Below are 24,305 nucleotides of genomic sequence, written 5' to 3'. Positions count from 1 at the left end.
AAGGTACACGTTGCTCTGTGCGCACTGTATAGTGCTTGTTACGTTTACTGAGAATAGTAGAAGAAACCGGCTGCGGCGTCACAGAACGTAAAAGAAATTAGTTGCTTTCCATTTGAATTCAAACGGTTTATCTATTGAAGTTGAGAAATGACTTAAGTTTTTGAAACTCTACCAGCGCCTGTACATTTAAAGGACTCAAATTACTCTTATCTTTGCAGGACAGAAAAAAGTTTCCTAATAGTTTCATCGGAATGGCCATCTGTAGGGTTCGAACCTGGTAACTTCCGATTATGAAACACGAATCCTAACCATTTTAAAAAAGAAAACATCCATATAATTTCACTTCGTTTTCCGGTTACATGATTTTATTTGTTCCAAGAATGACTGAGGAATGAGAATACAGATATTGAGGACTCAAATTTTGATTCGTAGGCATCTCTTGAATGAGGATTCGAATTTCCGGTTACATGATTTTATTTGTTCCGAGAATGACTGAGAAATGAGAATACAGATATTGAGGACTCAAATTTTGATTCTTAGGCAACTCTTGAATAAGGATTCGAAATCACAGAATCACTAATACTGCTTACAGTAGCTCTATTGACCTAGCTCCCATTTAGTGTAATGAATTAAATATTAGAGATCGGTTTTTCATGTCCAATCTGAAGAAATTCTATTTTGTATTGAAGCATCTCCGAATCAAGAGGAAGCAGGTTGCCAGCAATATGTTTTTTTTTTTTTTTATTTAAAAAGAAAAAAGTTTAAAGTAATTTGTTCTTAATCCCTTTTCTTTATCCTGTGGCTGATTAAAAGTAGAGAGAGAGAAAGAAAGAGAGAGAGAGAAGGATAGTTAACGTCATATCAATCTGTCTTGTTCGCGGAAATTAAAAAAAGCCGGATCTCCGCGAGTGCTTCCTTCACAATGATTCCTCATTTCCTTCATGGTTTGGCCAATAGATTTCCATCACAGCTCGGGCCTCCTGCAGTAGATTTAAAATGAGCGTAGAGTACACTGTCTTTTTTTAAAAGTATTTTTTCTCTTTTGATAATAATAATAATATTGAAAAATGAAGGCTCCCTTTTGCTAATACGGATAGTGTTGCCCTTTTTTTCTGAGCTACCTATTTCACTATTCCAGAAGAAATGAAGTGGCAGGGGTCTGCGGGGGGAGAGGGGTTCTTAGGAGAATTAAAGTGGTTAGTTAGAAGACTCGTATCACGCATACCAACTCGACAACTGAAACTTATACTCCCTTCCCCCCTCTGGTGGAGACCATCAGTCTTTTTTTCTTCATTTTTTCTGCTCCCTTCCCTTGCCCCTGCTGAAGATGAAACCACCCCCGTCCAAGAGTACACAGAGAAACCCCTTTTGCAAATAGTGACGGACGCTACGATGTGCATCTTCCGCCCAATCTACCTATTTCTGAACTAACATTACTATGGCGAACGTCGTTTGCTGCTAAGCGCGTACAATTTCCTGTATTATATTTTGTGGAGTCGATGATTCCTCATGTCATAAGTAAACAGAAATTCATCATCGACAGCGCCAGGGAGGAATGGGGTGCGGGGGAGGGTTGAAATTCAACGACAACCTCTGGAAGGGTAGGGCAGAATGAGATGGTTAGTTGTGTGGTGTGTTTCTGAAACATTTAACTAGATTTTTCTTAATATCACACGAAAAAAAAAATATTCTCTTCATGGCAAACTAGCTGGCTTTCTGTATATGTGATTCTGGATTCGATTCCCTGGGATACAGATCCGTAGCTAGATGTGGCTTCGGAGGCTAAGTCCCCTGAAACATTTAGTTGTCAATTTAGACTAAATTTAATTATCTAATGTTCCTTTACGTATCCAACTTCTGTTCTAAACACACACGTTAGAACCTATGGCACAAGGTGTTCAGCAAAATACAAAAAAAAAGATCTCTTTTTGCTGAAACTATGTTGAATATCGGGATGGTACTACACAAAACAGGCTCTCTGTGACTCATTTCCACTTTCCTTGCTTTCCCTATCTCGAACTGAGCCTTATTTGCCAAAAAGACATAAATCAAGAGACAATTAACCTGTAAATGAAGTATTTATGCTGATAGTTGAAGCGGTCAGTATTCTGTTTATGGGATATGCACAGCGATCATTATCCGTGAAAATGATAAGGGATTGGCTCCATTAACGAACTTGGCCGGGATAATACAATAAGAAAAGCTCCTTATCCTTTTATTATAGGCAACCAACATTTCTTTGTTACTGTGCAGGTTGCATAGAAAGCAGGGGATGTTATAGATTTTAAACGAGATATGGATAGCCACCGTTACCGGTGAAGATATTAACGGATTGACTCTATTAACAAACTCGGCCGAGATAATTACAATAAGAAAAGCTACTTATCCTTTTATTATAGGCAACCAACATTTCTTTGTTACTGTGGAGGTTGCATAGAAGCTAGGGGATGTTACAGATTTTAAACGGGATAAGGATAGCCATCGTTACCATTAAAGATATTAACGGATTGACTATATTAATAAACTTGGCCGAGATAATCATTTTAGCTGTCTATTGCAATAAATAAATAAATAAAATAAAATTTAAAAATTAGCTTTCCTTCAAGAGTTATCTTGTGACGTAACAGGCGGATGTAATTATTAAAATGATAATCTTAATTTAGCACACTAGCGTGATCCTCATAGCAAGGACTATAACTTTGCTCCATCCTGCGAAACATCCATCCTACGCCTTGGCTATCTCTAATAATTTTTAAATCCGTTCATTAATCCAATAAGATCTTAGAAATAGTTACGTACGATCATATGATAGGACCAGAAACGTTTAAGAGTTTTCCAGGAGAGGGGGAAGCAAGATTGCCCACTGAATAAGAGTTTCAGTTTCACCGTTTTATCAGGTAACATATTATCTATTTAAAAGAAAACCTATGTTTGTGAAGCTCAACGGGGACAATTGCCTCTAGTCCTTCCTAAATGACGCCACTGGATAGAACCATTTGCCAGAAAGATCCAATTGTCATCGGACGACAACTGTTTGGCAACGGGGACACTGAATTATCAACAATTGAATTAGTTTCTAACAATGTAAGCGATGCGAAATTTGCAAGGCAAAAATAAATTTACAAATGACAGTAATTTTATCAACTGCTATTTTTATTATTATTATTATTATTTCTGTTAGACCTTTTGTTGTCATCAACTAACAAAACATATGTATCTATGGTCTCTCGACGCTCGTTTAGCGATACATACAAAACCAACCTAGACAATCTGACACCTAGCGGGACAATTTACATACCGCCTGGATAATTAGAACCCTAGAGACATCTTGTGTTCATCCGGGCAAAATAAATTTCAACTGAGGTCATTGTGGTGCGAGAAAAGGGGACAACAGAGTTGTTTACAGTATTGCCAACTGTTTATAATAAAAAAAAATGAGCGATTAGTTTACGGATATAAGTTCTTTCGCAATCGCAATGAAATTATATTAAAGAGTATTGCTAGAATTATTGCGTATTAATATTACAGTTACTGGAAATATTGCTTACGGCTAAATAGTATTGGGCGGGAGATCAAAGTACAATTCCGGTAAGACAGGGCTCCCACATGTCCCGGTTAGGAAGATACAGTCAGGGATTTACATTACCTGTCTCCCACTAAAAACTGTTCAAATGTTTCGGCTTTTCTCCAATATATGAGTTATCATTCGGTGGTATTTAAAAAAAATCCCGTTTATATCAGTCAATATTGAACTAATAGGAATACTGTACCCTCTGTCATTCACTTTCGATCCGAGTGTCCTATCTGATATTTCAGCAAAGGTAAGTCGACATAACTGTGGCTATAGTGTAAATTTTCATAGGGTGTCCCGGTTTTCAATTTAAATTTCCATAGGGTGTCTCAGTTTTTAATACAAATTTTCATAGGATGTCCTGGTTTTTAATTTATATTTTCATAGGGTATTCCAGCTTTTAATTTAAATTTTCATAGACTGTTCCTATTTTTAATTAAAATTTTCATAGGATGTCCCGGTTTTTAATTTAAATTTTTATAGGGTGTTCCAGTTTTTAATTAAAATTTTCATAGGGTGTTCAAGTTTTTAATTTAAATTTTCATAGACTGTTCCTATTTTTAATTAAAATTTTCATTGGGTGTCCCGGTTTTTAATTTAAATTTTCATAGGGTGTTCCAGTTTTTAATTAAAATTTTCATAGGTTATCCCGGTTTTTAATGTAAATTCTCATAATGTGTCCCAGCTTTTAATTTAAATTTTCATAGGGTATCCCGGTTTTTAATTTAAATTTTCATAGTGTTCAGTCACTAGCACGTGTGTAGGGGTCCAGTTTCAATTTCCGGTGGAAGAACCTTGAAAGATTGAACTCATCAGGGTGGTTCGGATTCAACCTTAAGTTGTAGGTGCACGACTCATGTAGCCTCAGTATGAAAGGGACGCTACACTTTCATTCAACCAACCAGGAAATAGGCGAAGCTGTTCGGATACCACTTGGGTGTGAGTTCTTGTCTTATATAACCTTGGTACCGTGTAGTTCCAAAGTAACACACAAATAATTGCAGAACATTGACTTAGCTAAAGTTCCCTACGTTCTTCAATGCCAGTATTCGGATTATTGTAACCCTTTTAAGATTAAGGAACAATAGAATTTAGGAATGACAAAACCTTCGATAAGATTCCATATAGTGGTTATGGTCCTACATTAAGAACTAGGCTTCGTTTCTTTGTACCCATAGCAAGGGCGCCCATCAGGGGGACAAGGTGGGGCGCTTGCCCCCTAGAGGAAATCGTACTTCGGAATATCGAAAATCTAATAGAATTTTTAGAATAGTTACATCAAAATTTGAAACTATATTTGAAATGTCACTTATACTTGCCCCCACTTGGAAACCCCAACATGGGCGCCCTTGATCCATAGTGCGAAATAGAAAAGATAAAGTTGGGGCACGGTGGCTCAGTGGTAGAGCGCTTACCTCTGGTGCTTGGCGTCACTAGTTCGATCCCCGGTCAAGTAAGTTTGTGGTGGACAGCATCGTGTCCGTGAGTTTCTCGGGAGTACTCCGGTTTCCTTGCACATTTTCATTCCACTAATTCTTCAATCATCATTTACTTGTCTCAATCATTTGTCTCCCCTTAGCCTTAAGAGCATAATCGTGGTACGTTAAACTGAAAGATTTCATTTTCGTTTCATTTTTTTTTTAAGAAAAGATAAACTTACACCGATTAATCAAGACAAAATAATGCGTTTTAAGGCATTATCGTCTACTATGTTTTCTACGTGGCTAAAGCGCGTGCCTTTCATGCAGAGGGTCGTAAGTTCGATTCCTGGTGGGAAAGGATTGAACGCATTGTAATGGTCAAGGTTCCACTTTAAACTGTAAGGGTCGCGCTATATAACCTCGCTATTAACAATGGACTTAAATAGAAATCAAGCCATTATAATCTGCCAGGGAAACATTATTCTAGTAGAAATATCATACTGTTAATTCGAATCTGGAAAACTTTAACAAAATTTCTGCTTAATTTATCTCCCTATATTCAAATTTCTTGCGTTTTTCTCCCAGTTTCATGAATCAAGTTGTAGGTTTGATAATAGTTAAATATTTTATTGAGAGGAGCATGATCGCCATCAGATATTACAGAAGATGATCGGATTACGTATATAAGTAACTTTTTAATTACTTCGATATACCAAAATTTATTCAAACATTTATACGGTTATTATTTCAACTATTTTAACTTTAACAGCACCAATACCAACATTTATAAATCATTTGTGACAAACCAATGATGGAGCTAACTCGTGGCTAAGCGGTTAGAGTACGCGCCTTTGACGTGGGAGACCCAGGTTTGATTCCCGGCGGGAGCTCATATGGTTCGGATCCCACCTTAAACTGTAGGTCCACGTTCCATATAGCCTCACTGCTGAACGGGACGCTAAACTCAAAATCAAATCAAACTCATGATGACGATGCAACAAGCACAAATGAATGGTCAATGTTCTCATTTTGCAATCTGGAGATCCCTTGACAGAATCTCGAGGACATCTGCCTGTATTGAGGTTTTTCAACATTTTTCCTCAGTCCCATTAGGAGAAGGCTTGAACGGTATCTTTAATACAGACCCTGTTTGATGTTCTTTCCAAAACCAATTTCGTTGTTTCATTGTTATTTCAAGAATAAAATAACATTGTAGCTACATCTGGAAGCATGTTAAAAGATAATAATTAAAAAATAGATTTTAATAATTAAAGTAGAAAAAAGACTAAGTAATAAATAATATATGGTTGGCAACGATGAATTTTTACCCCTGCATTCGCGTTCTTTGTCGCTGCAAGTTGTAATTTCATTTAGAGTTGATGCACACCCGTTAACTTCCCATTGTTTCTGGCGTGATTGTCGTCGCTAAATGAAACGTAACACCCATGAATATGTGAAGGGGAGGGGGTGGGGTGAGAAAAAAGCCGGAAAAAGATAAATGAGTTTACGCTGATAACCACGATGCTTATCGCGGATTGGTTGCTGTTATAAGAGAAGGCGAAAAAAGATGAAAATATCGATTTTGAAAAAAAAAGAAAGAAAAACAATATTATATCTACTGTATATACATACATACACATACATGTACACACACAGCCACGCATCTGACACATACATACATATATGAGTGATCATGATAGAAACCAATTTGAGATTAATAAATATATCTCACGTGAGTTTTGCTGATGTATGTTATAAATAGAATTACAGTACGTATGTTAGTTAACCATTGAAAGGCACGCAAATTAACTCAGTCGGCATTTAAAAAGACATGTGTTTGATTCTAAAGTCTTAATCTATCGAATATGCATGTGTGAGGTCGCTTACATTTCAAAGATACCTCAACTGATATTTAAAAAGACATGTGTTTACTTCTCAAAGTCTTAATCTACCGAATATATGAGTTGTTTTGCTTACATTTGAAGTTTCCCTCAACTGGCATTTAAAAATACACGTGTTTGATTCTAAAATCTTAACCTACCCAATATGTGAGTACTTCTGGTTACATTTGAAGTCCACCTCAACTTCTATAAATGCCTGATCATAAAGTCTCGATCTACTGAATAGTTGAGTCTCTGCTGATCATTTAAATTTGTGGCATCTAAAAAGAAATATGTTTGATTCTAAAGTCTTAATCTAGCGAATACGTGAGTAGGCCTACTACTGATTACAGTTAAAGGCCGGCTGAATTATGATTTAAAAAGGTATGTGTTTGGTTCTAAAAACCTTAATCTACCGAATATGTTAGTATTACTTACATTGTAATACCAATATCTGAGTACTCTGCCTATGTTAGAAGACATAGCTCTGATTCGAAAGCATCAATCTACGAAACATCTGAGTATCCCACCAATAATCAAAGATGCTACTAATAGGTGTAAGTCTGATACTAAAGTTTTATCTATCCAATGTTTAAAAATACTCCTTAGATTGAAAGCTGTAATTGTTCAACTAAGCAGTTCCTGATTATAGTCTTGATCTACTGAATAGTTGAGTCTCTACTAGTCATTTAAATGTGTATCTCTGACAATAAATGCCTGAGTAGTTTTATGTTACTTTAAAGACTTATCTCTTAAGTTTGGTCTCCCGAATGACATATTAATCTCTTACTCTTATGTCATAATACACCAAATAACTGTGTGACTTCATTTATATTAAAAAAAAAAAAAAAAACATCAAAGCTCTAATTCAAAGATTTTTGTGTACTGAATATTCGAGTAATTGTATTTATACCTAGGTATTTATATGAACATATTTTATAAGATATAAACTTCTAGTGTGTGTACCATCAAATAAGTGTAAGAGGTAACATAAATTGTTTCCATATTACAAATTTTGCTATAAATATACAGTGACGGTATCCTTCACATTTTCAACCAGAATATTCTGGAACACTTTATAGGAACAAAATTGTTTTGAGCTTTGAAGAACAGCAGCTAAACTCAGTGGCGGATCCAGGATATAATCAACGAAGGGGCTAACCATGGTTTGCCGTTTTATCCCTTGTAAAGCAGGATTGAAGCCCATTTTATCCAAGGTATACCTGAGCGTCAGAGGGAGGCTATAGCCACTATAGCCCGCCCATTGGATCCGCGCCTGGCTAAACGCAAAGATGACTTAAGAAATATTCAGACTGATTGTACTAGGGTGGAATTTACTTATTAATTTAGGTGTTAACACTCCGTTTTCAGCAGCACCAAGGTCATATCTGAATTGAAACCTAAAACTTAATGTGGATTCTTAACTTATCTTAAATGCTAGTTGAGATAGCCTTCAAATGAAAGCAGAATTACTCATATATTCAGTAGATCAAGACTGTAAAATCAAACACATGACTTTTTTAAATGCCGATTGAGTTAATTTGCGTACATTTCAATAGTTAACCAATATATATGTATTTCCATTTACAACATATATCAGCAAAATTCACGTGAGACACTTTTATTAATGTCAAATTGGTGTCTATCGTGATCACTCATATGTGCATTTATGTGTCTGAACCCTAAAATACAAGAATAATGTTCTAACCATTCGTTGAAACAAAATGCAACCGTGGCATCTCAAATAAGAGCCAAATTCTGCATATTCCAGAATTCAATAAATATATACGGATTTGTTGTTAAGATAGATTGAAAGATATCGTAAATGTTGATACATAAATTAACAAGCATTCTGTATAGAATGTTATTTTCGTATTACACAGAAACCGTAACAATAACAAATATGTCAGAGCGTATTATGTTGATATGATTTCACTCAATCCGGGACCCCTCAATCTACACATTTATGGATAATGGTTGAGATCAACAAAGGCGAGTGATTGGGAAGGGGTGCTCCCATCAGAGAGGAACAACAACAGGGGCGTCCACAGAAATGGGAGGGGGATGGAGGTATATGAACATCAGTGGTGGGTGGACGAGTTGCGATACAGTAAACCGGAAGCGTTAAGTTGAATTGACTGTCGATTGTTTTTCTGGGACTGATTTCAGGAGAACGGGGTGGGGGCAACTGGTTAGAGTGAAAATTCAGAGAGAGACAGGAGGAGAACAAGAGTCGAATCGACATTGATAAAACGGAAGATCAGAGCAGCATATAACAATAACAACATCAACAGGACAACAACACATTACCATATACCCATTATGTCGAAGCTCATCAAAGAGAGGTGCTAGAGGAAGGGAGGTGAGGGGAGGGTGAATGCCGAAAGGTTCCCTCTTCACTACATATATATATAAACAATTCCTGTATGTTCAATTTCATCAGTACTTGTCAATTAATACTACATGAATCATACGCAAATACATTCCCTTCGTTAAGTGTCTATGTTTAACAGCGAACGCACATATTGAAATATAGTAGACCACATAGTACACTATAGGTATGCTATGTATAAGTACGAAAATCCTTATATAGTTTTCACACTAGCAAAACCAACTTTTTCCTCGAAGGTCAAAATTTAAGAGGAAAATACTATTCAAGAGAAAAGCAAGTAAGTCACTTTGTACTTCCTGATAGCAATGGTAAATGGCTGTTTCCTTGTAACTATGATGCTAACATTTCACATTCAATGATTGTTTACATGTACTACTAATACCCCTTCAATACTTTTACTGCTGATAAGGAAAGTTGGTTAGTTTGTGCTTCTACTATAAAATATTATTTGTCTGTCTACCGAAAAATAGGGCTATCAGGTCAAAATTGTAATAGATATCGAGAAATATTTTGTGTGATAATCAGTGAAGCGTTCAAAGAATAGGTCTTATTTCAATCCTTATGCTTTTAATAAAGCCGAAAATGGTAGGTCTTCCCGTTTTAATACCGGATCTGGATTCAGTGTATATATCTGCGCTTATCCCTCTACTAAAACGGGAAATGATATATCTGCTGAGTTTCAATATTGGATTCCTGTAAGTATATCGTAGCTTCATAATGTGGAACAAAGCTCACTTTAAAAAAGAAAAAAAGGATGATTACTATAATTTATCCTGCATTCAAAGATCCTAGCCCAATTACCAGTAATTTCGGCCAAGTTCTGTCAAGGATCAATTTGTCCAGTCATCAAAAGCCAGTGTGAAGTTATCACCATCATCATAGGTATTTTACCATTATTAGCAGGTCACTTGCCGCAACTAAGAAGCTTCCATACTCCATGGTCTTCCGCTAACCTCTTCGTCTTCACGTTCGATTTTTCTGTTTTGATATGATCCATCAATTGTAGCCTCCTTCGCCCCCTCCCTCTCTTTCCTGCCACCATGCCCTCTAGCACGTCCCATATGATACCGTTCCTTCTTACCAAATGTCCCAACTAGTTTCTCTTCCTCTTCTTAATAATCTCTAAAACTGTTTATTTTCTCCCCATTATTTCTAATACCCTCTAATTCGTATTCCGATGGACCCAACTAATTATCTCCATTCTTCTCCACACTCACATTCGAAAGCTTTCTGTAGTTCTTTATCATTTTTGCATAATGTCCATGTTTCTGCCCATACAGTGCAATACTCCAGTGTGGTTATAATGCAGGAATATTAATTAAATTGTACAAGTAAATATATTTGTAAAAAAAAAAAAAAAAAACTATAACTAGACAGTTTTTGTACCCATTTGTCAACTAGAATTGTATTTCTTGACTATCTCTTCAAGCGATACCCGTAATTTACAATTTTTGCATACCCTTTTGAACGGCAGAGAAAAAAAACTGGCCATCCTATACTGACTTAGTGGCCCTAACTTGCATAAAACCTGTTTTCAACTTAACATTCATTCAAGATAACCTTGATTACATATCCAGTATTTATATACTAAGCTAAATTTCCTCGCATCTATGTAGAGTAGTTCAAATTGTTATGGACAGACATGAAGAGGTGATTCTTCGTTACGTATTAAGGATTTTTAGAGAGGCAAGTTATGATGGACGAAGTTAAAATTAAGGAAATATACATGTAGGTTGTTTGAAAACTAATCCGAGGCATTTAATTAGCAATGTACGTTAATTAAGTAGACTGGCACCATGCATGCTTTACAATTGTGCAAGATAGAGAATTTGTTTATTGCAATACCTTTTAATACCGTTCCTCCCTCATACATTTAAAAGCATCGTGTTCTCTTTAAATAGTAGAAATCTAATCAACAATGTGGCTTGAAAATTAAAAAGATTCACTGCTGTAGAAGCAGAAGGTCGCTATAAGATCCTGTTATATTGCAAGCTAATCCAAACCAGTCAGAAAAATCTGTCTCTAAAACTAATAAATAGCATTAGTCCTTTAGTATGACAAATATATAATACATTATGTTTGTGTACATCGAACACAAAGTCGAAATATTTTCAACAACAGCACATGCGCAAAAATTGTTTAGAAAATAAACATACCTCGTATTTTTTGTTCGTCCAGCAATTGTCGTTCAAGGCTTTCCTTCATTTCTCGTTCGCGAAGAATTTCCATCTTCAATTCGGCTGCAACACAAAAGAGAAAATAAAATTATAATTTCAAGAACTCAACGTATTTCACAAATATTTTGCTGACACCTTAACTTGAAATACGTATCGATGTTGGCTTATTATGAAATAGTTACAGGTCTTTAAATTGAATTAAATGAAGCTTCTAATGGTGGTGTATAAGTTCCTGTACATTTCAAGATGGACTCAAAAACTTTAATTGTGTTTAAAATGAAATGAAGTGAAATCTTTCAGTTGAATGTCTCAAGATTATGACCTTTAGGCTAATTCAAAATGGCAGAATCATTTTTTTTAATAAACAGAGAAAATTTCGACCTCCTACCTTCCTCATAAGATATACAGCTTATCTTTTCCATCCACCACCAATATAATATACAGTGTGTGTGTGTGTGTGTGTCTACGGTTAAGATTCGTTTCTATCTTGAACTCTCCCCTCCCTCCCTCCAATCGTGAATTCACGTTTAACAAAAATTTGCATAACAATACGCGAACACTATGCAGGAATATTGCCAACGGTGATTACATTAGACGAGATGGGATAAAACCAACATCCTCTATTTTCCCAGTTTACTCATATATATATAATAGTAGTTGTGAAGGGGGAAGTATATGTGTATATGAGTGTGCGTGAGTGAAGCAAAAGAAATGGTATATTCTGACTTCTTACTTTTCACAGTCTGATCTTTTGTGGCAAGTCCGGGGATGAGGAAATGAGGTTTTCCCTTAGAATCTTTTCTTATCCTATTCCCGTTTATCTTGCAGCCAAGAATCCCTCGTACAAGGTGGAAATATTTCTAGATCTATATGCTAATTAAGAGTTCTACATAAAAGCATGCATTGCCTTAGGTAAATGTTTCATAAACCAAATATATCTACAAGTGTTTTCATATACAACTAGCTGAACCTGCACTCTCTAAACAGCGCATCATTCTCATATGAGCATGTATCAGCATTATCACATATGAGCATGAATTTCCTTGTCATTCCTCACAACATCTCTACATGTCTCTTTACAGACAAAAGTGAAAGACGACTTGATAAAATTCGGCAAGGGGTATCATAAAGAGGAGATTTGTTTGATTATTTTTTCAACATCTCTCACCGTTTTCAAGATTTGAGCCTACTTCCGGTTGGAGTTTCTAATTCATGTATGCTCAGTATTTTCTATCTTCTTGCACGCAGTATATAATAAGCAAATACATATAATGACAGTGATATATGGTGTTCATTGGACAAAACACTCCAAACAATAAAGATTCATCTTAGCCTGGAGAAATGGTTATTCTTTTTACTTCATAATCATTTGGACATGAAACAAACGCCTGAGAGACATACTGCCTCGGTATACAACTGTGTGGTGTTGGAATGTATAACTCGTAGGATATGTTGATTTTTATTAAAAAAAAATTACAACACTTCCAGTGTATCCCTAAAAATACAATAAAGAAATAACGATCATCTTCCTTAAATATTCAATTAGAACCGAACAATCTTCACAAAATTTACAATCGATCAGTGAAAACGACATCTTTCTAGAGCCTATGGTTCCCGAGAACTCACTGTCGAAAGGATTGGTCACAAACATATAAACTTTTCTTGACCACAAACATACAGGGTGTCTCAAAATTTCCCTGACATAGGGTAACTCTGTTGTTATTAGAGTTACAACAAAATGTAAGAGGGGAAACCGTCTCCAAATATGATGTTTTCAATCTAAAGTGAAGGAATTTTTAAATCGGATGAGTCGTTTGGGCTGTACACTCTTTATATGTCGAATGTTAAATGAAAATACGTTGTCATTTACCTGAACCCACAACGTAACTGAATGAAGTTACTGTCTTTTACTCTAACGTGTCAATGGCCAGCCCCCATGTAAAATAGTAATTTCATTCACTCATGTTGTGGGTCCAGGTAAACGACAACATTGCATTTTCGTTTAACATTGGGCTTTAAGAATTTAATGACGCTATAGTTCTTATTTAAATAATGTTAGAATACATTGAAGACAAAAGCATTGCCATTTTATTTTTCCAGAAAACTAGGCTAGAATTGCTCTATCTACATCGCCTGACATTAGAGAAGTCGTAACATGACGAATATTCCTTTCTCTTGAGTGCTGTGTGTACAATTGACTCTGCACATCTTCATTTCCGGTTAATATAGTCAGCAACGTTTGTGCGTTAATTTGATAAAAGCGGCCATATTTGTCTCATTCCCATTCCCACAAACCACACATATACATAAGACCAAGAACACAAACAAATGTGTTTTAGAGAAAGCAGGAGAGAGCTCTCTATATTGTTTCATATCCGGTGAAAATTTCTCAGTTGTGTGTTGTACGAGATTTTACATGTGCGAGAATCGGTTTATACTTTAAACAGAAGTATTAGAATACGGGTTTAACTTTCTACTTACCACATATAACTGAAATATTTAAATACGAAAATTAAATATAAATTCTTATAAGAAAAGAAAAGAAATGCGCCTATGTGTTATACAATCCAACCTACAAGTTTACCAAGGGAAAACCTGGGGCACAGTTTATTTGAAGGAGACTGTACAGAAGTATTTAATTGTCTAGCTCAACTAGTGAACACACACACACACACACACACACACAAGCATACATATATACATTCGTAATTGTTTAACATTGTTAAAAACATGAGAACGGTAACGAAACCTCTTACTGCTCTCGTGTACTCCCGTGTTCTCATTTCATCTCATGCAGAAGCCATTCCAAAGATGAAAGAGCAATGTTAGGACGGTGAGGGTTAGAGAACTACTTGTGAATTTAGACTGATCATTCTTCGTGCACTTAAAACAGAATATAGCTACAGAGCAAGAGAGAAATAATATAGACCCACTGAGTGCAGGAGGCTAATCCTAGATTTGAGGCGCTGACTTTTCGCTTCGAGTGGGCTTAATTCAATTATAACGAAACAGAACAGCCTGTAATAATACTTAATGTTCTCTTGTGAGTGTAATTACCCTTACATTATTGAGGTTGAAGTCAGACATATAAGCAAGAGAGGGAGACAGGGTAAAGGAATTTTTGTTAAAAAGTTTCGAAACGGCAGTATATATTCAATGTGCACTGCCAGACTTTCTCAGAGTTGGAGAAACGGAGTTGCCAGGTCTTCTTGGGTAAATTTTGTTATTAAAACTCAAAATAATGTTTCTCGTTGTTTATGCAATTAAGTATGAGAATTTATACAAGATAAGCGGACAGTAAGCAAGTATTAAAAATGATTTGCAACTTTTCTTATTATTAACGGATTTTCATGAAATAAAATGCATTTTAATTGTTAACAAGTAATAGAAATTTTACCATAATATTGTATTTATTTTTCCAGTGGTAGAAGATAACCGAAAATGACACACTATTTAACATTGCATGAAATGATCTTACGTACGAAATTTGGCGTTCAGTGATACAGATGTAGATGTAGTGGCGAGGTGTGCATGGACATCGTGCTACAGTGTACTAAAGGTGTACCAGAACATTTCAAACTAATAACAACGTAGTCACTAGTAAATACGTCTCGAAGTGGCTTTTTCTCTGCATGCAAGGGGCAAGGTGGTTCAGTGGTAGTGTTTATATCTGGTTCCTGTGGTCTGTGGTTCGATTTCCGGCCAAGTAAGTTTATGAAGGACGACATCGTGTTTGTGGGTTTTCTCCGCTTACTCCCATTTCCTTCCACATTCTCATTCCACCAATTCTTTCATCAACATTCACTTGCCCTAATCATCCATTTCCATCTGACTTTTCACCGCAAAAGTCAGATTGTGTGGGATCAAATCAGGAATCCTTACTCTGACACAGAGTCATAGTGTCAAAAGGTACAGACACAGTCAAAGACACAGGTTCAGTTAAAGTTCTCTTGTTAATCTAATCGTTTTGACGTATACTCAATTCTGTTCCAGCTCAGTTCCAGCTATTTGCTAGAAAATCACTTCTTTTCAAGAATCAGCAAAATGGAGCTTCGTCGATGTTATGTGGTTAGCGTACAGATTCAGATTAAATTCCTCACAAGGGAGAATCGGTGGGGTATGAACTCTCGGTGTGGCCTCATCTTATGTTAAGTTGTAGGACCGTCTCTCATAAAGTCTCGGTGCTCAAAAAGCACGCTCAATTCTAAACCAATTAATCATCCAAAACGATTTCTTTTTCAGATGAAAGTGGACAAACATGGTGTTCGTGGATTTTCTCGTGGTACTTCCATTTCCTTCCACATTTTCATTCCACTAAATTTTCCATCATTATGCACTTGCTTTATTCATCCGTTTCCCTTATTTGTTCTACCTACAGGACATAATCGTGGAATCTTAAACCAAAAGATTTTTTATTTTTCTTCTAATGGAAAGGCCGCGGTGACTCAGTGGTAGAGCATTTACTTTTGGTGTATGGGGTCGTTGGTTCGATACCAGCTCGCACCAAGTGGATTTTTGTGGCGGACAAATACCATATGAGTAGGTTTTCTCGGGATTCTCCCGTTTTCTCCCACTTTCTTCATTTCACCATTTCATTGATTTCTCATCATCACTGTCTCCTTTAGCTTCACGGGCATAACCGTGGGACGTAAAACTTAAAGATTTCATTTCATTTTCAAACAAACAAAACAAAATCTTTAATGTTCTCTTGCGTAACATACAGTATTGTACTAACCAATTTATCGGCCCAACATAAGTAAAGCCCAAACTCTAATACCAGAATTCTCTTACTCCTGGCAACCCTGCAGAGAAGTTAAACTCTAAAGAGCAGGAGGGAAGGAGTGATTATTAGGAAGAACAGTGGGAAATGGCGAGGTGAAAAACACAGCAGATGAAATGGAATAAGAAATGGGCAGTTAACGGAGGAAATTTGGAACGGATTGGCTTCTTATTTCTTAATAATAATGAAACAACGAGTTTCTGCAGATTGTCTTGGAAGCTTATCAGACGCTTTTGGCGTTCCGTTCTCTGGAAAGAAGGGAAAATCCAGGTTTGCATTTTCCTCCAACAAAAAGCAACCAAAAGATCTTCATTATTTCTCCAGAACTCAGTTTCTACGGAAGTAATTCTTAGCTCTTGAAATTACTCTCTTCTGTTAATTAATTTCAAGAAGTATGTATGCATGTGCTTAAGGTACATCATGAGTGAATGATTTACTTATAAGAATATGCCTAAATATTGAAACTAAAAAAAAAATTAATATCCCTGAATTATGGTCTCCATAATTACCAGAAATTAAGTATAAAGGATGTAAATTACTGTCCCAATCATCAAGAAATATTCAAATCGGCACCCTAAATCCAGTGGCGGATCTAGCCCAGGACCAGGGGGCCTAGACCCCCCAGTTTTTTGAATGACAAAAATAATTTAAGCTCTTATTTATATATTTCTGAAAGATTACAGTAAACTCATGATATACCTATCACAATCTGGGTTCTGGTTGTCCCCCCAGTTTTTATCTTCTAGATCCGCCTCTGCCTAAATACCCTTCGATCTCTTTAGCCAATAAGATCATTAACCATAGAAATCATTAGAGAAAGAAATGAAAAATATTTCAGTTTAACCTCCCGCAATTATGTAAGGGATACATGTGATTAAGGCAAGTGATGGAAATTTTGGTGGAATGAGAATGTGGGAAAAAGAGAGAACTCTAAGAAAACGCGTGGACACGATGTTGGGAAGGAATCGAACCAGGACCCCACGCAACAGATGTAAACGCTCTACTACTAAGCCACCGTGCCCCGTAAAAAGAAATCGTTTTTGGATTATTAGTTGATTTAGAGTTTAGAGTGCCTTTTGAGCATCGAAACTTTATGGTAGACCGTCCTACAGCTTAACATGAGATAAGGCCACACCGGGAGTCGAACCCCTTCAATTCTCCCATATAATTAATCGAATCTGAGTATATATGCTGAGCATAACATCAAGGAAACTTCATTCTGGTGGTTCTTCATGAGAATTGGCTTTCTGGCAAATAGGTGGAATACTATTCACCAGTGGCGGATCTAAGGGGGGCTATAGGGGCTATAGCCTCCCTTGACGCTCAGTTATACACTGGACAAAATGGGTTTCAATCATGCTTTACACTGGATAAAACGGCAAACTATGGCTCAGCCCCTCCCTTGATCATATTCTGGATCCGCCACTGCTATTCACTAATATAAGGGAACAAAAAATGATATACTCGAGACGTTTGAAGCTTGGAGGTTGAAATCAGTTTTTGGTCATAAGAACTATCTTCAGAACGTTTTCCAAATATTATATCTATGCAACAAAATTATATACTCTAAGGACTTTGAATATATTTCGTTTTAATTCTGAGATGGATGATCCTCACACACCATATAATGAAAAATTGCCCCTGGAAACAAGTTACTATATTTACATTGATTTTGTTGATTTGGTCGTAGGTAAAAATGGCTATGGATGAAGAAAAGAAAAGGAAACACAGAATTTTAGCGAAGGGAGGATTCTACTACACTCGATGAGGCACTTTGGTGGTAAAACATTCTTCTGCAATTTTTCATCAACTCCAGAGCCGATGAAATGAAAATATTTTTCCAGAAAGCTGTCGATCCTTTTTCGTTCTCTTATGTTTTTCAACAATCAATCTCCTTTCCCAAACCCTGATTCTCTGAGATATCCAACCATTTATACAGCTAAGAATCATGGGAAGGGTGGCAGAAGGAAAATTCAGAGAGAGAGAGAGAGAGAGAAATTGAGTAAAAGAAGAACTGGAGGATTGGTTTCAAGCATATCAACACACGGAGGAACAAAAACAGTGAATAGAGAAATTGAGTGCTGTAGCATGTAAATAAACGAATATCGTTTGTACAATAATCAATTCCATTTTTTTAGCTCTCTACTTGGTTGGTTTCACGGATGGGGGAGGATAAGGTGTTAGGTCTATGTATATGGAGGATGGGGGAGAGGGTAAGTAAAAAATAATAAGGTTTCACACCCCTTTTCGATCCAGGAAATATTTTTTCTCTTTTCTTTACCCATTTTCTTTGAACAAAATCAAGAGAAGGCTGCTTTAAAAAAAAAAGAGAGAGAGAGATGGATTACACGGAGCTCGTCTGTTGTAGACACTTACTGCAAAGGGAGAAAACGAAAACACATAAAACCTTGTATTCATATCCATATTAATTTCATATTCATACAAAGAAAACACTACACGACGATTCTTCCTTTCAGGTATTAGTACGAGAAGAATTATCAGCAGAAAAAGAAATCAATGTTTCAAGCTTCAATTTTCCAACTCCACAGTAAGGAGTGCACTCGTATACACCGTACTTACTCAAATACAAACACCCATATTTTTTTGCAAAAAGTAGAGATAAAAATTCTTGAAAAATGTTTATAATTTTCAAAAAGTAGAGATAAAACTTCTTGAAAAATGTTTATAATTTTCAAAAAGTAGAGATAAAAATTCTTGAAAAATGCTTATAATTTTCGAAAAGTAGAGATAAAAATTCTTGAAAAATTTTTATTATTTGCAAAAAGTAGAGATAAAAAATTCTTTGAAAATGTTTATAATTTTCAAAAAGTAGAGATAAAAATTCTTTAAGAATGTTTATAATTTGCAAAAAGTAGAGATAAAATTCTTGAAGAATGTTTATAATCCTTAATAAGTTTTGGCACCGGTAGACGCTTTTTAATTGCATTTTTAAAAGTTTTCTATTATTCCTGTTTTTTTTGTTTAATGTTTTATTTTTACGGCCTATTTCATAATCCAACTAGCAATATAATTAGGAAGACTCTTGTCCACAAAATACAAGTTAAACAATAGAATTGGCATAAGTGAAGAGGTATGGAGAACAAATAGTCGGACGTAACACTGCTGATCAATCGCAAACTACTACTATTTCGTTTTTTTTTTTTTTTTTTTTGTATTAATATAAGAAAATTATTCGGCACATTCGATCGAAAAGGTGTAACAGCTTTTTAAGACCAGCTGTCCTGAGTGAGGTTTTTTCTTGGGTTCTCCTCATTGACACCAACAAATGTTGGGATAGTACTTAACATACAGATCCATGGGTCCTTCCTTTCTTCCTTCTTTTCTTCCCCGAATAATGTTCTCACCGAAGGATGTTATTCCTTATATTTAACGAATTTAAGGCTGTACATACCGGTAGAGCCCAGAAATATGTATAAAGAAATTAACAAGTTTTAAAAGACCACTAGTATCGCAACCAGTGATGAAAAGTTGATTTGATAATTGCGTGAATTTTCTTAACTGATGTCAGAGAATCACTTGTGTATACATAATAAACGGATTCCAAAATATGGCTCAACTTTTTAGCGAGGCACTTACATTATTCCAAAGGTGATATATTCGAGTACAGGTAAATGGGATAAAAATTGACACATATATATCCTCATAAATATTTTCAGGTAACCAGTTGTAGATTATATTGTTCAGGATCACATCAGTGCTTATATTTTTGAAAATGCCATTGGTAGAATATATTACTAGATAGGGGTGTCCATTTCCCTCTTCCAAGGGCTTAGGCGCAACCACCATTCTCTCAAAATTTAGTATTCTGCTCCCAAATGTACTGTTCTTTCTTCCAAATTTATCATCCCCCAATTGGGTTGCTTCATTTTTAATGAAAAATTACCTCGCCAAATATTCCCATAGGGATATCTGTGCCCTAAAATCTGCCTGTGGACACTTCTGTTACCAGATATCTGTAATGATCTTTTAAGGACGTATGTGGTTTGATTGTTTCAGGGTATCTGTAATGTATAGAGTACCACAAGGTAATAAGTCGGAACCCTAATGAACAACTTACACAACACTTGATAAAACTTAATATCTCTAACATTTTCTTTGGCCAATTCATCTTTCCGATAAACTTTCGCAAGGCCACACACACACACACACACACACACACACACAGAGAGAGAGAGAGAGAGAGAGAGAGAGAGAAACGTTCCTTATACATATCCCCATTTAGAAATATTTGTTATGGATGCAATAACTATTCCGGAATTCGCTGATTAGGCTTTCGTTGCAGGAGGTGATATCAGGAAGGAATTGGGAGAGGCGAACGAATTGAGCCACACCTTTCTAATTTCCGATATAGACCTTTCTATCTCGGAATGATTCCTCATCCTCCCAGCAGAGACCGCCACTTGCTAAAGACCTACCTACTGCAGATAGATATCAAGAGAGGGAGAGAGAGGGACTCATGGTTCGACAGGACGTGGAAGGGGGAATGATAGAGTCCCACAAAGTGGTAGAGGACGACAATTATTCGGTCCCTTTCGCTAGACTAACTGGATTTCGGATGGCAATGACGCGGCGGGTAGGAGGGAAGCGAGGAGGTAAGAGAACCCCATCCCCCAATTTCAAGAGATGCCAGGAAATGTAATGAGCTAGTGATATAGGAAGTAAAACAGAAGCGAGCAGACCTATTAACGGAGAATATAGTTTGCGACGAGGGAAGAAACGTATATAACATAGGAAGACGGAAAAGGTCAATCAAATGTGTTTCGCAGAACACAAAGAGGGGAAAATGAACAAAAGACAATACACAGACAGAACTCACTATGCGACTGCCTACGAATTACAATGGTAATCGAAAGTAGGATAACCTGGGAGCGTAGAAATACTAACTAGTATATATTAGCAATACTTGAATTTTTAAAGGATGATTGGATGGACTTTATTAGGCATTTTCGTCTTCCTTAAGAGGCCCCATCACGACAAATTTAAAATACCACTAATTTTACAGTAATTATGTGATATCTTCAAATAGATAAAAGATAATCGAAATGTGGAACAAGAGCTCGCTAGACAATATTATTTTACATGAGATACCGTTATCACGACTCATTTATCTGCTTTCCATTTCAGTTTAGAAATGGCTGCAAATGGAAAGCTACTAGGTCCGTGATAACGGTATCTCATGCAAAATAATAATGTCTAGCGCTCTCTTGTTCCACTTTTCGATTATCTTTTATCTATTTAAATATATCACATAATTGCTGTAAAATTAGCGGTGTTTTAAATTCACAGTGTTTAGGCCTCTTAAATGAAATATTTAGCTTCGCGTTCCTCACTTATAACTCCGTAGGTTATAAGAGAAAATCAGAAGTGAATGATAAGGAAAGGAACTGTGAAACAAAGATAGTAGGGTCAAGCCCGATAAAACTTATGGTCACAATATTGTTCTTAGCTTTCGAGCATTAATCCGCGCCTTTTTTTTATTCAATGAATTCTCCATTTCCCCTCATGATGTTTGTCAAATTTATGCGACACCGGGAACCGAAGCCTTAACCACACGCACTGAAGCCGGGAAAGCTAGCTATTAAACCAGAAACTGGAATCAATACGCTCAGTATATCACCCATTGAACACTTTCCTTCTGGTAAATCCATTTTGTCTTTCCTTTCTTTGTTTCCTTTTCAAACTCTACTTTGTCCACAAATAGTGCTATAGCGCAAATTTAGTTTTGGAATAATAAGTTCTGGAACATGTTGGATTACTCAATTCTAGGGATCGTCGGATATGATATGATATACCTCTATGGTTCAAGAAATACGAAGACTCGTCTATGCAGAAAAAAACATCAACCATTGGATCTTATGCTCCAATGCAATGCAATGAGATGATACACTCCATGCGTACTTCCCTATCTCCCCATTTTCTATAGCGTGAGCCTGTTTTCCAGACTTTTCAACTAAGTTTTATATAGCACAAGCCTATTTTACAGACTTTTCAACTAAGTTGTATATAGCACAAGCCTATTTTACAGACTTTACAACTAAGTTTTATGTAGCACAAGACTATTTTACAGACTTTTCAACTAAGTTTTATGTGGAGCAAGCATACGTACTTTCCAGATTTCCAGCTTTAAAAAAATTGTGTACACTAAGTACTTTTGTGTATTTCGTGTACTTTGAAGGAAGAACGCCAACTGAACGTATTTCAGATAAAATCCTAAGACAAATATTTGGACCCAAGATGAACGGGAATGAGAAATGGCAGAAAGTTCATTACAAGTAGCTTCATAATTTATATAGTTCACCTAACATTGTTAGGGACAATAAGTCTAGGAGGCTCAAGTAGGCAAGTCATGTAGCCAGGATGGAAGAAAGTAGGAACGCTTTCAAAATTTTAACTGAAGACATAATCGAAAGATCATAGGAAGACCTAGACTGAGATGGGAGGACAATATTTAAGGTAGATCTCGCAGAAATAGGGATACGAAGTAGAACGTAAATCCAGTTGGCTAAGGATAGAAGTCAATGGAGAGCTTTTGTGAATGCGGCATTGAAACTCCAGGTTCTATAGGCCATAGAGTTAGTTAGTTATTTGCTGATTTGTATATATGTGTAAAATGTGAAAGTATTCTCTTAATTATCAATGTATCGACTCACCCTTTACATGCAAACTTTCCTGTAGTCATAGAATAAGAATCTTTCTCGTTTTCACTCCAACTTAACCTTTCTACCTCAAGATTTTAGCCCAAAACAATTTCTCAGTCTTGGAAGCAGAAGACTACAGGATGCAAACTAATGCAAATATTAACAGGATTTATGTAACTAGAGCTATATTTGCTATCTTGCTGACGCTAAATAATCCCAACATCCATTAAATGGTATGCATACGGGCGACGTTACGTTCTTCTTCAGAGACTCAAGCGGGGGTGGAGAATCCTGGTGGATGAGGAAAATTTAGTCGTCTCGCACGTTCTCTGTTTTCTTATTATTTATCTCCGTACCTTCTCTCTCTCTGTATCTCTCTTTTTTTCTCTGTATCTCTCTATATAGTTCATTTCCCCACCTTTCTTCACTGAAACTAAAACATCTTACACGGGGGTCTTTGTCCTTACCTACTCGCCGTTTTTGAACCCGAAAACTCATCCGTCGAAACGGAACTTGGAGCGGGAAGGAAAGGAAAAATGGCTGATGATTTTTACCTTTGAGGCGAAGCTCAAAATTTTACATAACTACTTTCGTTTCAGCAACCACAGTCATCTTCCTGTTAAGACGCACCAGGGACAATAAGGAATGTCTATATGTGTGTGTACTTGGGGGTTCAAGGGAAAGGAAAGTTTTCTCTACCAAAGCACAATATGCAGATATACATATATATACAAAGATATAATCCACAAAAGCATATTGCAGTTTAAGTTAGAAGATGAAAAAAATGATGGCATTGCAAAGCTTGGGACCGCTTCACGTTGAAATCAAGAAGATGCGTTTCCGAGTTAGAAGTAGCGGGTGGGGCTAGGAGGGCGAGAAAAAAGGCGAAGAAGCGGAAGATAGTTGTTGTAGGAGGGTAGGGATAAAAGTGAGATGAGAAACTCTGAGAAAATGAATATATATTCTTTCTCTCTTTCTTTCTTTCTTGAGTAAATCGAGTGTAGGGACTCGCGAGGGGGCGGAAGAGGGGAAACGAAGAAATGTAACTATTTAAACATTAGCCGTTTGTCTTTGTGGATATTATAACACCCAAAAGCCCTTACAAGAAAGGAGCTTCGATGAGTCTTTTAAGCTTGCACAGTACACCTTCTTTCTCTCCCCATCCTCTTATGATAATTATTATATTTTCTTTTCACTTCTTTCTCGTACATAGCAATTAAAACTACCCCGTTTCCTACTCGCTATGATCATATTCAGTTAAGAATTGTTTCGATTCCCCTATGACCATTTTCGCAATTCAAAATAGAACATCTTTTTTTACCCTCTCCCCCAACGAAGCACATACTGTAGTTGAATAAAAATAAGTTGTAGGTGCTCATATTAAATACCAAAAATACTCCCCCCCCCCAGAAACATTCATTTTTG

At 36.3% G+C, this 24,305-nt stretch overlaps 1 protein-coding gene across 10 annotated transcripts in view; it reads right to left on the bottom strand.

The window, feature by feature from the left end:
* Positions 1–24,305, bottom strand: part of dac (dachshund family transcription factor) — a 665,535-nt gene that overhangs the window by 167,160 nt on the left and 474,070 nt on the right. For all 10 annotated transcript variants that reach the window (XM_081758122.1, XM_081758121.1, XM_081758115.1 and 7 more), the window contains one exon: positions 11,421–11,504. In XM_081758122.1, coding sequence (XP_081614248.1) covers positions 11,421–11,504 — 84 coding nt within the window. The remainder of the gene's footprint in view (positions 1–11,420; positions 11,505–24,305) is intronic.

The sequence above is a fragment of the Thermobia domestica genome, chromosome 5 (assembly GCF_964235325.1).
Source record: "Thermobia domestica chromosome 5, izTheDome1.hap1.1, whole genome shotgun sequence".
NCBI classification, from domain to species: Eukaryota; Metazoa; Arthropoda; class Insecta; order Zygentoma; family Lepismatidae; genus Thermobia; species Thermobia domestica.
This window is presented reverse-complemented; position numbering and strand designations above follow the sequence as displayed.